The following is a 14,119-nucleotide window of genomic DNA, read 5'->3' on the forward strand; positions in this document are numbered from 1 at the left end:
GAATTTTTCTCATTTTAAAGCCGCACCAATCAATCATTTTCATATCACCAGTGGATCAAATTAGGGCCCGAGCATTGCAACAGCATAATCAATTAGCTAGATTTTGTGAACATGTCAATTTGTGCAGAATGTGTCAACGAGTCGTGACTGTTTACATTCATCCCCACTTATGTCGGCTTCTGTGTCCGTATAATAATATTTAATTTAAGCTCCTCGTCATTTTGAATGAGTCACTCTCCTTTGGCCTTAAATTGTGTAATGAATACAGTGATGGGAAATCAATAACTATTACATCAGACAAACTTATAATAATAACAACTAATCTCTCCCTTAAAGTATGAAGACAATTTGGAATAATGCATTTGTGACATAAGATCTTCACGGTCTAAGGATACAACCCATATGTTTCCTTTTAAATTTCTTAACACATCTGAAAGCTCTCTCCAAGATAATGAGACAAACCGTAGATGGTTACATTTATTTTCATTTTACAAAATCATTTCTGAATAATCATGCAAATTAGGCTTTCCTCTACATTCTACCCGCCTAGTACAAGTCTGCAGGAATGCAATTTTTCATCCAGTTGTACATTTACTCAAGGTTTAAAGCAGCATCACATTTTCTTCAATTGTACCGTAGTTTTTTTTTAAGCTTGGCATCGACATAGACAATCTACGCTCTTGTACTCACAAATACACAGATCTACGGTTAATACAAAACCAGAAACAAAACTAGCTGAAGCCATAATTTTCCTACCAAACTGACACAAGTTCTCTGACTTAATTCATTCATCTCCAGTTTGGTTTTCTGACAGAAACCAGTGCCTTGTCTTACTGTCCACCAGTGTCCAAATGAAAGAGCCATGGAGGCTTAAGTGCGTCGTCACAGAGACCACCAGAGCCGCCGTAGGGAAGGCACTTGAGAGAAATTGTGATTGGCAGAGTTCTTTGTTGTAGTTGGTGACCTCCTTCCCTTTGTGAATGGAGGGGAGGGGAAAAAAAACAAACAATGGGGTAAATTTAAGAATACTGTTGGGTGAATTTCAGGTGGAACTCCTTGACTTTGTTCAGCAGAATCTGCAGCTTGTCTTTCAGTGGCAAGATGGTCATTCTGGTCAGAAGAGCGGAGGAAAGGGAAGAAAAAAATTTAATAAAAATAAATTCTGCTGGATGAATAAACACATTTTGAACTTTTCACCATTTTTGGACATACACAACAATCAAATCTTTTAATAGAGAAGATAATTGGAAGTTTAATTGATAATCACAAAGATCCGCAGTTGCAAAAAAATCAAGGGTTCTGTACCTGAAGTGGTAGGTTCCGTCCTTCTGGCCAAAGCCGCTCCCAGGGACGAGGCAGATTCCGGTCTCCTCCAGCATCTTCATGCAGTAGAACATATCTGGCTGCTGACCTAGGTCCTAATGGAGAGGAAGGGGAACACGATTGAACTATTTGACCTTAAATGTCCTGCTAGTTCAAGCAATAAGATGTAAATTGGGAATTTAGCAAACTTTTAGAACAAGTGCAGTTTTACTGTGCCAACAGGATAGAATGTCTTCATTAAAAAAATAGCCAGTGTCGGTTTCGTACTCAAAAGTGTTGTATGAACAGCCTCCTGTTTTGATTCACGACTTAAATTAGTGGAAAGGATTTTCAATTTGCAGAAGATCAAATCAATTTGAAGTAGAAGTGGGTCATACGACGACAGAAACAGCTCAACTGAGCATCTCTTTGTGACCAACAGTCCTTGCCAGTAATTATGCAGTCCTCTATTTCTTTCCTTTCAGAACTCTTTAAGTTAATTAATTTTCTACTGTTTCTACTTCATACTACAGTTTCATTGGGACAATTTTACCCCATTGTACATATTCAGAATTGTTTTAATTATCGTGGCCACAGTAAGGACACAGTAAAAGGAAACTGTAGCTTGATAATGAACAAAAAACTTAAAAGTAAGAGATGAGTAGTAATTAGGGCTAAAATAAATCTGAAGTATGTCCAATTTCCTTTGGATCAAAAGCTTTTGAAAACGTTATATATATATATATATATATATTAGTGATTGAGAATAGGCTTAACGAAATGCACAGCAGCTCTGGCAGTCGTAATGTTGACATGAAGAAAGTCCTGCGTCCAGGCGCTGCCTCTGACCTGACCCGACCCTCTGCACGACTAATCAGATTCTCAATGGCTCGCCTCGTTCACCCTCCATGAAATTCCTACTGAGCAGTCAACCACGGGACAGAATTGAAAAACCACGGACTATCGGAAATCAGTTGTTCCCTTTAGCCAACGGGGGGGGGGGGGGGGGGGGGGGGGGGGGGGGGGGGGGGGGTGTGCTGCTGCACAGTGTACCTGGTCAAAGTGATTAAATCCTGCACATGTTGGTTTTATGTCTTCCTGCACTATTTCCCCAAAGTAACTTAGTGCCGGCCGTGATTGCGGTGGTTTGAATTGGAACCGTATTTGTTTATTGAGGATTGTTGAGAAATAGTAAGGGGAATTATTTTAAGTGCACCAAATATTAAGTAGTATACTTATATTTATATCCTGCATAACTCAGAAGAGTCATCTATTTTAGGCCTCTCGTTCTTTCTGCCCCTGATCAATGTCATTTCCTTGAACCAAAAATACCATACAGATTTGAATCGCTGAAACATTCACAATAAGAAGGTTAAGGACTCACCATGGCCTCTTTGATGGCTTTTTCGGGGATGGTTATGCGAGGGAAGGAGTACATGGCACCCTGCACAGGATTGCAGCTGAGGCCCTGCACAGTGTTGAGAACCTGCTCTGTAAGTTTGGCCTTCTCCGCTAAGGCACTAAGGGTGGCTGTGCGCTCCTGGAAGTGGGAGGGAGAGAGCGAGGAGACAGAGAGAAAAATAAGCTGAGGAAAACCAAAGACAGAATCAGAAAAACACTGGCAACTACATCAGCAACGCATGTGACTGACAGCCCTTAAAACATTCGCTCAGCCCTTCCCATTAAGTGGTGTGGCGGAGATTTTTAGCCACAGAAAATAGTTTAGAAATAGTAAAAAGTCCTAAAGTGGTGTCAAAATGACCATTTCTGGAAATGATCACCTTTCAGCAATTGCAAGCAATTGTCCTTACTGTAGGGATTGAAAGGGAAATGCTGGCTCACTGTGTCTCTGGCCTTTTCTAATAAAGTTTTCTGCTTGAATTTTTTCCAGACATCTCGAAGCCGCGAGAAGGATGAATGCCCGTGCGAGATACGGAAGAACAAGTGTGAACAGATCATATCGAATGCGATTAAGAATAATTTTACTACACAAGATCATTTTTCACACCTACAAGAGGCCATGACTTTTGAGGGGTTTTCATGAGCAATCCACATAGTACACTGTAAAAAGGGATGTTGACGGTGTACCTTGATGAAGCTCTCGTATGAAGGCTCCCCCGGCTGCGGAGGGTTGACCACCAGGTCCATTAGAGCCTGACCAGGAACAGGAGGACACAGACGCACCGACACCAGCTTCGTCAGCTGGGCCTTCACCTCATCGTCCATGTTGATGATCTCCATGTAGCCTCCACGGAAGCCACACCTAAGAGGCAGGACAAAAACATTACGAAATGACCTACAGCAACAAAGAAAATGTACGGAAGAGAGAAAACCAAAGACAGAGAAAGAAACTCAACCAAACAAGTTACGGCAAACACACAGAGCTAGTCGTCGACATTGTTGTCACGAGGTCTGACAGATTAATCCCAGATGACTTACTCTCCCATGTAGCACTTTGAAGTGGAGTGGAAGGAAACCAGCTCCACTGTATCTGAGTACTCTGGCCCCATCTCAAACAGAACCTTCTTAAAAGAGTGGAACTGGCAACCGTCAGCGTACACATTGTCCTGGTACACCTGGGAGATGGGGACAGAGCGAGATTACGGCGAGAAATGGACAACGGAGCAGACAGATGTTAAAAGGAGATGCAGTACCTCATCAGCCATGAGGAAGAGGCGTTCCTGCGCTGCAAATCGGATTACATCTTCGATGCACTGTCTGCTCTGAACCTGACCTGTGAAACAAAAAGGAGGCTCATTATGGAGAAGGGATGGAAATGGGGATTTACAGCAGTTGCTGCCATCTAGTGGCTCCTCAAAGGAGAAGCACATGAAACCTGGGGTCATAGAACAATCACTTCAGGGTAGTATTCATCAATTTAACTACGTCGTCACCTACTGTTAAAATGTACATTTTGTCAGAAAATGAGGAGTTTAGAAGAATTCACCGGTGGGGTTTCCAGGGTTGATGATGCACAGGGCCCTCGGGTTGCAGTATTGCCGAGCTTCATCCAGGGCACGCTGCAGCTCGCTGATGTCCATGCTCCAGCAGTTTTCCTCGTTGAGATAATAGTTGATCTGCACGGCGCCCAGTTCGGCCAACGCTGCCGAATACAGGGGATACTGAGGTATGGAGATCATGACGCCCGTGCGGGCCGCACCTTCGCCGCACATCAGCAGCTTCAGCATGGTCTGAGAGGACGAGACAGGGGAGTCAGGTAAGACACAACACATGCTGTTGACTTGTATTGCATCACACAGAGATGTGTTTAGTCTACCGTTGTTAATAAAAAACAACAACTGTAAGTATAAGGTAGTACAATTAAACTACATCCTCCAAAATGACCACAAGTTCTGAAACAGCTTCAACAAAAAACGATTATAACCTTCATGAGCTGCTGTGTTAGACTGCATTAGTTTTAGCTGGGTGTCCCTAATAAACTGGCAACTGTGTAAGTAAACTCTTAAGTCATGGAATTTGAGCACCTGTTACTGCATGTGTGATGCGAGAGAACTCACTTATAAAATATGGACTTGAGACGACAGCTTCACACCTACACTTGTCAGCGCAGTTATGTAAATATTTGAGGTGACTCAAGGTCAAAGGTACAGTTAAGAGATGACGCCAAAGAGTTTTTTTTACCACAATGCCGTCGCTGGCCCCCGTGGTGAGGTAAATATTATCTGGGTCACAGGGCACACCGCCGTCCCGTCGCTCGATGTAGAGGGCCACATCCTGACGCACAGAGTCAATGCCCTGACTGGCGCTGTAGGAGCCTGAGGGAGAATTCACGAAGGGATAATGGAAGTCACTGTGACAACACAAAACAAAATACCACCGGGAAACATAATATTAAGAGTGTAAAGGTGATAATAAGCAGCCAGGGTTACAGAAAAAAAAAAAGGCTTATACACACCCATACTGTTCCCTCCACAGGACTGCAGAATGCGGCGGGCTCTACTTTTAGCATCCTCTGGGAATGTTTTGTCATTCAACAGTTCAGGGTAGGAGCACAGTGCCAACACCTTGAAATACAAAGGGACGTGGGAGTATAAAAGATTGAAGGGACATTATGTGCACAGATCACGGCATGACACAAGATAAACTGATAAGACACCAACTTATCTAAGAAGGAAGAGATGATTTTTAAAAAAGATGTTTAGACGTCAGAGGGGGAGGTGCTATATTTAGGTGACAGGGTATGGAAAGGGCTTAGGAGCAGACCTGTCGGAAGAAGGTGATTGGCTGCTGTCCCATAGCATGTGCGTCACCGATGTTGGCCTTGATGACCTCCACAAATGGCTTCTTCATTCCCTGCAAAGTATGAAGACAACGTAAAGATATGATTGTATATGTGAAGGGGGAGGGGGAGTGAACATTGGATATCAGTATTAAACTTATCATATTTTCAGAATTTTACAGTGACTGCCCATCAAAAAAAAGAATGGCCGTTGACTGAGAACCCCCGCTGCACCAAAACAACCTTGACCCCAGGCCTGCATGCATATATCTTCATCTCCATAAACACCAGAGGCTGTGAGCCCAGCAGCTGCGGAGCACACAGTGGGTTAGTGATTCGCTGGAATTATATTTAATGGCTGTTGTTTGTACTCAACCTCTTATTTTCCTGCAACTAAAGCAACTGAGGTTACCAAAAAATTCAAGAAGTTACAACTCTAAAAAGCTTGACTCTCCCTTTGACTTTCGGCGTCTACTCCCTCAAATTTTATGCTGTATGGACCAAAATTTAGCTCACGTAAGTGAAAAAGGTTTTTCCAGCTGCTTAATGACTAGTTACATGCATCCATTCAATTCCATCCTATAAAAAAAAGCAGTTCTCCTCCTGAATCTCTGATGAAACTTCACAAGTCAGATTTTCTGGGTAACAATATGAACTCAGCAAGACAGTTTCAAGGAAAACCATGTCAAATGTCAACTCTTCATTCTCTACTCTTCTCATACACAAAACGAGACAGCAACTGAGAATTCTCATGCACACACACATCTGTTCTACAAGGTGAACCGGGAGTATTCTGATGTTTACACAGCTACACTGTCCCAGGGACTTAGAGGTCATTGGTAAAAACACTTTAGTGCATCTGCAACAACCTTGACGTCAACAGTGCAGACGTGGGAACAAAGACGCGACCTTGGCAAACCACCTTATCATATCGCTACTGAGATGGAAAGATTGATGCAGTTGAATCAGGAAGACGGAGACCGTAGATGTCTTAAGCAGAAGTATTTGTTTCAGGAGCTCGATATTGAGGGGATTTCTAGTTCGTACAAATATCAAAAAAGTGTCAGTGCATGATGCCAAAAAGAAAAAGGATGTCTTAACTAAAATCTAAGACTATGGGGCTCAGAGACAGCGACGTCCAGAGACTGACCTGATCTGACCTGCCAAAGTTATGATGACCGTGCACAGTGCACCAAGAACAATCTCTTACACGTCCAGAGAGGAGGAAATTCTACCACATTCGTTAACCGCCTGACTGAAACACAGAGACGTACATTACACAGAGGTCGTTGACCTCTTTTGGTGTAGAGCGAAAGCAAAGCAGCAGTGAACCAAATTGTATAAATATATGTGACCAAAAATCAAGGTATCAGGTGACGCTCTTCCAGGCCAATAATATAAAATTTCAGAAAGATAATATCTCGGGCAGCTGTGAAAACTAATGAGGACAAACAGCAATGCAGGCTGACACAAGCACGAACACATGCTGTTAACATCAGATGTTAGAGACAGCAGGAAAAAAAAAACACAAGTGGAGCCCGGCACCCTGCTGTAATCAAAGCAGCCTGTGTGTTTGAATTGTCCGATCCTGTTCAGATTTTAGGAAATTGGAGTCTGGCTTTCTCATTGGTCGCTCGTAAGAGGCGTTGCTCAGCATGGACCAATCACATTATAGGGGGAGAATAACACCCCTGGGTTAAAGTACCGCCCATTGACCGAGGGGATCCTTTAGAAACGAACTGACCTCTGCTCCTGAGAAACAACTAGAAAGGTCAGTGCTTTGTAATCCTCCATCGGTGATAAAAAACAGCCCAGCAAACAAAGCCAAAGTCCCAGCAGAAGGTGAAACCCAGCTCTTGATGTAAAACCCGGCCAGGACTCCTTTTTCCCCCCTAAGGAATTGCAGCAGAGAAATTTCAATGAAGACGTAAAAACAGTGAAAGTCCTAGTAAACAACATTGTGACCTGAGCTGTAAAGTTCAGACAGTATACCACAATAAAAATAATAAATCACTTTGATCATTAAAATGTTTCCAGTTCTCAGCGAGTCAGTACTAACTACATCCAAACACTGAAAGGTGTCTTTAGAGGTTTACATGTGGCTTTTCACTCACGCAGAATATGTGGAAAGAATTTGACAAAAACTAGACTTGTGTATCGATGGTCTGTCCCACAGCGACTCTCTCAAATGGTCCCGCAATTGCCCGTCAGCAATTTGCTCATTAGGAATAAAAAAAAGACCCCAATTTATTAACTGCGTGAGAAGTTTTTATCTGTGCTCCTGTTAATTGGTAGACTCAAGTTGGCTCAAGGTTGGTCTTGTTTCTCTCCCCGTTTGGAAAAGTTCTAAACAATCCATCTCCAGTATCAGGGGAGGGGGAAAACAAAGAAGAACAGTGCATTCTTGTACTGCAAATGAAGGGGAGAGATCTCACTGGTGTGTCGGAAACCAGAGTAGAGGAGCAGAGTGTGCATTTTGTGTGCGTGTTTAATTCCCGGACAAAAGAGAGAAAACCACCGTGACCTGATTCCCAAAGAAACCAAACACCATCAAACAATTTGGAAAAGTACAGGCTCGTAAAATGAAAACAACTGAAACTCTTAAAAGCACAGTTCAATTTCTCCGAACACTCTTGGTGCACTGAGAGGACTGGAGCCGATTACTGGCGGTACATTTTTGCCTCCTGGCTTGGTGCTGTGCTATTGCAGAGACAGACAACGGGAACATCTGCAGTTAATGAATGAAGAAATTGCAGCGCCTTTACTTTCTGAAAGGGGAATGTGAAGAATAAAAAAACATTCGCAGTAGCACTAAGAAGTACTTTAACTATCTCATTGCCTCCGTGGAAACGCTCTGTCAACGCTCAATATCTTTTTACCAACTGTTTATAACATCTAAATATCAACGCGATAGTTTGCTGATCAACCTCTTACAGTGCTGAGAAGAAGAAAACATTATGTTGCGGGGGGGGGGGGGTCCAGCGTCAAATAAGCATTGTTCAGAACAAACAGAACAGAGTCATTGGTGCCGGTGGACCATCTGGTTAAAAAGGTCACTCCTGTCATTACGACAACTGCCGGCCATCGCCACTGCGCCTTTCACCTGTGCAAGAAGCTGTTCATATACTCGCCCCTTCCTGTGCAAAGCACTCAAGAGAGGAGAGTTTTCACACCAGACTGCACTCGGTACACTAACAGCTGGTTGCCACATCACCATAAACAGTGTCAGAAGAAGGGATCGCACTGTGCTTTAAAAAAAAAGAAAAAAGAAGAGGAATGTACAGAAAAAAGAAGAGGAATGTACAGATCATGTAGATTTACAATGTGTCAATAACCGGGAGAGGACCCAGGATATCTTTGATCTAAAACCAAATTACGAATTAAAAGTTCATACTTAAAATGCCTCAAGTGTGAAATAGAACATTTCCAGCTGATTTATTCTCCTCCTTTTTAAGTCTGAGACTACCATAACTACGTTCATGCTTTTGTGACAACTGAAATACAACTGTGGACACAGGGGCCAACTGGGACAGCTTGATAATTTGGACGTTGGAAACTTTTTAGAGGTCGACTGACACGTATCATCATCATCGGTAGTTCGGCAGAGAGTGAAACACAGACTTTAGACTTGTAACCTCAACTTTGCTATTCAACCAACCGTGCTTACAAAAACAGAGGAGGAAAGAAAACATGGGTTATAGATTAACACTGGGGACCAGCTGAAGACAGAGATGTTGAAATGTGTGGATTCATCACATAATCTGGAGCCCACCGGTCTATAAATCATCATACAGGGGGAATCTCTACAGGAATTACTAACTAACTGATGGACTTTGACACAACATGGGTGTGTACGCTGCCCACTCGAGTATCAAAATGAGTTTTTCTTTCGGTGGGGTAATGTTTGAATGTTAATGGTGAGAGGATTCTCAGGAAGAGAGAGTCTGTCAATCTTCAGTTATGAAGGACACTGGCCGGATTCATGGCCTCGCCAAACAACGGCTGCGTTCATCAGCAGCAAAACAAGCGTGCAGACTTCACAGTCAAACCCTCCATGTCATTGGGATTTTTTTTCAGGGACAAGTAAACGTGTAAGGTTCAAAGAGATTCGAGTTACAGTAAAGTAAAATAAAAATAAAATGTCTCTTAGAAAAGTTTCATACTGTCAGATGAAGTACTAGGTGTTCTCTCAAGAGACAAAAAACGGTGGATAACGGACGGATGTAATGAGTGACAGGCGAGACACACAATGGATTTTCACATGCAAAGAGGAGAAGATGAAGATGAGAGATGTGATGCGGAGCCTGGTCCACACGCACACAAACACACGCACGCGCGCGCGCGCACACGCACGAACCTCTGAGAGCTCGCGCTCCAGCTCCAGGGCCCGCTGCACGATGGGGCCCCGCACCGCGTACTCCACCTTCTTCACCGTGGGGTTCATGGTGTCGATGGTCAGCACCTTGGCCCGGGACACCACTCCGTTCTCGGACATCTTCCCCTGGGGCAGCCCGCGACGCGTGGCACTCAGACTCGACAGGGCCCTGCCGGGAGAGGAGGAGGAGGAGGAGGAGGACAGAGGGGGACAGGTCAGTGAGCGGACCCCGGGACCGCCGCCGCCGCCGCCGCCGGCGAACAACTCGGTCCGCCCGCGGCTCAGGAGCCGCACGTTTCTGGGTGACAGCAGCTGCATCCGAGTGGCTGACATACTGCAACAGAATTTGGCAACTTCTAAAAGAAAAAAAGAAAAAAGGAAGGATAAAAGAGTTGCGACAGCGACGACGCGCCGGTCGCTTCGCTCGAGGGGGAATGTGCTGCGTGGATCAAGTGGAGCCGCCGCCGCGCTCGGACCTTTGGACCCGACACGACACCAGACTACCACCGCTCCGCGAGGCGCCTCTCTTCGTCCACCTCGGACACTAACTCCCCCCACTGACTCGGACGGACTTTGTCGGGGTACATTCGCTGCGCACATGGCGGCGCCCCCCCCCCCCCCCCCCCCCCCCCCCCCCCCCCCCCCCCCCCCCCCCTTTTCTCTCTCTCTCCTTCTTTTCGCCTGGTCATCCCTCCCCTTGTCCCCCGGTAGACCTACCGCACCGCGAGGCCGTCCCTCAGGCTCGGTTCTCCGGTTACCGCGCGGGCCTGGACGCTTTTGGACTAACGCGCAGCGGTGCAGCCTCCGGACGTCGCGCCGAGCTCCACTTTCTCTTTGTTGTCCCGAGCTGCAGGCCCCTCTGGGAGGAGACTGCGGAGGACACTTGGAGATGACTGGTCCTATCTGGGGGAAAGTGTCCTTCATCTGCTGAGCAGGTTCCAGTGCTAATTCACTGGACAAGAATCTAATAAAATATAACATATGTCTATACATAGTGGCTTTAATGAAAAAACAGAACGAAAGGGGGGAAAGTTAAATGCATGAGGTCCCTGTTGTTCAGCTCGTGGGCCCCTGATGGGGTCAGATAGGGTCAGGATGAGTGCCTATAGTGGCACTGGTTCCTATTTCACATTTGTCGGGGTTAAACTTGGATCGGTCCCGTTCCCTCCGAGAACGTCGCCCCGACCACGTCATGGAACTCTAACGTACAAAATGAGCATTGAGAGCAGAGCATCTGATGGAAAACTGGGATTGGAAACTACTTACTGGTGCGTCACCGATTCCTCAGGGTGACTTTCAGTGACAATCTGCCTTCACACTGAAAAGTGAGAGCGAAAGGGTTTCTTCAAATGACCAGTGTGGATATTAATTAAAATTCAGTGTCACTATCATCATGGCATTATGTTATAAGCAAGACTTATAGAACAGATGTTTCCTTTAAGTTCAATACACTTAGCAGTCTAGTTCATCCATACTGTCTGCCGTCTCCGTTAGCTGCCAAGAAACTGTCTTGACATATGAAAAACATTGCATAATGACCATCTTTCATTAACAAGCAGTTTTAGTTGAAATATGAATATTAAAACAACTGAACCGAATCATTTTCTGCAAGTTTTGCAATGAAACATTCTACCAACAAAGTCCAAACGTTAATCGCTATCAAAACATTGGTACGGAAATTTGGGTTAAATCACTCAATGACACAAAAATGATAATAGAAACTGTATTTATGATCAGAACTAAGGCAACAAATCATTTAATACTTTCTGGGTTTTTTTCATTTTTATCCCAGTGTCAAATTTTCCACACGATTCTCTAATGCACTTACAGTGAAATCCAAGTTGTTAGTGTTAGTGTTCAGGAAAACCAACAGAACGATGCTGTGACAGAAACAGCTTTGGTATCAGTGACTTATCTCTTAAATGCAAAACAATGCTAAAATGAGTTCACCTTGGCATTTTCAATTGTTTCCATACTTTTGTTGCATGAAATAAGTAGCAGTAGTTTAGTAAAAATGCCTGGTGAGAATAACAGTGAGATATTTTTCTATTTAACTTCTTCAAGTGGTCTGTTAATCACACTGTCTTTAGAAAAGATGAAGAGGTGGAAGCAGATTTTTATATCCTCTGCTGTAGATCTTTTGGCCGATATGTAATTTTAGATGTTTGCAGTGATCAGTAAAATATATTGAAAAACTTAATATCAGCAGTGAGTTCACAGTACAGGTGAATAAGCTGTACACCGGGTAATTTATATATTATTAGGTCACATGGGAGGTTACAAGGTTCAGCCAAAATTGAAACCGTTCACTTAAAATCCAGTGGCTGCAACTATATCAGAGAGAGTCTGCGTGGCCACCGTGCGCAGAGCAAAGGTGGGGACTGATGGCGGGATGAGCAGAAAGAGCTGGTGCTGTGCTGTCTGAAGTCCGTAGCTTTTACACTCCTCTGTGACTAGGTAGCATTGTATTGGCTGGTGAGAGAATCCAAGGACAAAGTCTTCAGTGTTCACTCTCTGGGCCCTCTCCTCTGGGGAGACGCACAGTGTCTCCTCCTGGCTGAAGTAGTGCGTCGTGCTGAAGATGTAGAGCAGCTTCAGCAGCTTCCAGCAGCGGGCCTTAGAGGGCAAAGGAGGGTCGGTGGGCAGGTGACGGGTGGGAGTCCGCACACAGGAGACCGACCGACGCGTTTCACGGTTTATGAGAAGAAGTGCCAGCACATCGGGGCGCAGGGAGACGGACGCTGGCAAGCAGCGCTCTCCAACAGCCAGGCAGTCCCTCAGGGTCTCCACCAGTGGCGACCAGAAGCGACCCACCAGCCCACTCTCGGCTCTGTGCAGGGACGGGGTGGGACCACACAGCACGCACACGTCGGCCCCGGGCAGCAGCTGGAAGCGGAGCAGGCGGTGGGCCACGGTGGGGCTGCCGTGGGGAAGGAACACGGGGTAGTCGCAAGAGGCCGACCCAGAGGCCGAGAGCGACCGCGTCAAGGCAGAGAGCAGCACGACTTCCTGAGGGGCGAGGCGCCACCACTTCTCCGTGGCTGCAGCAACGCGCCCGTGGACAACAAGGCAGCCGAACTCGCTGTCGGCAGCCTGGGCGAAGCCGTCCACGGCCTCTTTGAGAAGAGCGGGATTGGGAGGCAGGAGTGAGTCGGCGCAGTGCGTCAGGTTGCCCAGGATGCCCTCTGGTCTCTCCTCCAGCAACTGATCGATGAGGTTGAAGCAGGACCGCAGGTCCCTCTTCAGCCTCTCCACGTTCCTGATGTTGGCCAGCTCCTCCTGCCCCAACACCAGCACCATGCAGTTCCACACATTCTCCAGCAGGCGCTGCAAGCGGACCTCCTCCTCCTTGCCGCCGCCGCCTGCACCACCGTGTCCTCCTCCGCCCACAGCGATGAGCATCACGCTGTCCCTGAACACTCTCCACACCACCTTGCCCCCGCCCTCCGTCTCGCAGCAGGACAACACGACCCCCTGGCCACCTCCGAACATGTGCACGCCGTTCAGGGAGCCGATGACGGAGAAGGGCAGCTGCTTGGCGGCTCCCCTCGTGAAGAGGGGGACCCCGCTGCTGGCGGTGAGGCAGAGCAGCTGGGTCGATCCGTCCTGGAGCATCATCGTGGGGGTTTAGCTAGCTCGTGTGACTCTCTCTCTCTCTTATAATTGAACCAGTCGACTGATGGTCTCCGTTGAACTGACTAATAAACTCACCCGCAGCAAACAGCTGTAGCCCTAGTGTTGCATCATGGGGGGGGGGGGAGAGACACCTTGCTGCACCATTAGCATCACGTAACGTTAAACCACGTTTCCTGCATCTGGATGAAACAGGTTCTAACCCAACAGCGAGAAGACAACAGATATCATGCAGCAAACCTGGCAACCGCGACCCCGGACTGAACGCGAACCACTGCTTTTTTTGTTTGGTTGTCGGCTAACTACGTTTAACATGCTAGGTGAACAAAACAAGTTACCGTCGTTTCCACAGTAACGCTGTCCCATGATTCATTCTTCACGAAGGCGAGGGCCCGCTTCGCATTCGGCCGGTCGAGCTGCAGTTGTGAGTTACGCGCGCTGATGTAACCGACGGAGCAGCGGGACGACGGCACCGACCTGGGTTCAGTTCATCCGCCCCGCCGGAGCGCGCCGCTCACGTGGCTCTGGCGCCGGTTAGCTCACTTCTCGCGATAGTTGAACAAACCAAC

The 14,119-nt window shown here is 46.3% G+C and overlaps 2 protein-coding genes across 7 annotated transcripts; both read right to left on the minus strand.

Moving 5' to 3' along the window:
- Positions 1 to 464: 464 nt before the first annotated feature.
- On the minus strand, positions 465 to 14,063 carry gpt (glutamic--pyruvic transaminase). 6 transcript variants are annotated; one of them, XM_035633022.2, is made up of 14 exons: positions 13,889 to 14,035; positions 11,184 to 11,235; positions 10,635 to 10,787; positions 9,900 to 10,273; positions 5,527 to 5,616; positions 5,219 to 5,327; positions 4,945 to 5,078; positions 4,250 to 4,493; positions 3,957 to 4,036; positions 3,742 to 3,878; positions 3,391 to 3,565; positions 2,687 to 2,842; positions 1,306 to 1,418; positions 465 to 1,110 (listed from the first exon to the last, which is right to left on the minus strand). In XM_035633022.2, the coding sequence occupies exons 4-14, from the start codon at positions 10,248 to 10,250 to the stop codon at positions 1,020 to 1,022; spliced, it is 1,680 nt and encodes a 559-aa protein (XP_035488915.1). In that variant the 5' UTR covers positions 10,251 to 10,273; positions 10,635 to 10,787; positions 11,184 to 11,235; positions 13,889 to 14,035; the 3' UTR covers positions 465 to 1,019. The 6 variants fall into 6 exon arrangements, with proteins under 6 accessions (XP_035488915.1, XP_035488917.1, XP_035488918.1 ...); XM_035633024.2 differs by having other exon boundaries at positions 9,900 to 10,086; positions 13,889 to 14,033; XM_035633025.2 differs by lacking the exon at positions 10,635 to 10,787 and having other exon boundaries at positions 9,900 to 10,086; positions 13,889 to 14,033.
- fuz (fuzzy planar cell polarity protein) lies at positions 11,627 to 13,882 on the minus strand. The gene has a single exon (XM_035633031.2). It carries the CDS (start codon positions 13,533 to 13,535, stop codon positions 12,228 to 12,230), a length of 1,308 nt encoding a protein of 435 aa, XP_035488924.2. The 5' UTR covers positions 13,536 to 13,882; the 3' UTR covers positions 11,627 to 12,227.
- Positions 14,064 to 14,119: the final 56 nt, after the last annotated feature.

This window comes from Scophthalmus maximus, chromosome 5 (genome assembly GCF_022379125.1).
Source record: "Scophthalmus maximus strain ysfricsl-2021 chromosome 5, ASM2237912v1, whole genome shotgun sequence".
NCBI classification, from domain to species: Eukaryota; Metazoa; Chordata; class Actinopteri; order Pleuronectiformes; family Scophthalmidae; genus Scophthalmus; species Scophthalmus maximus.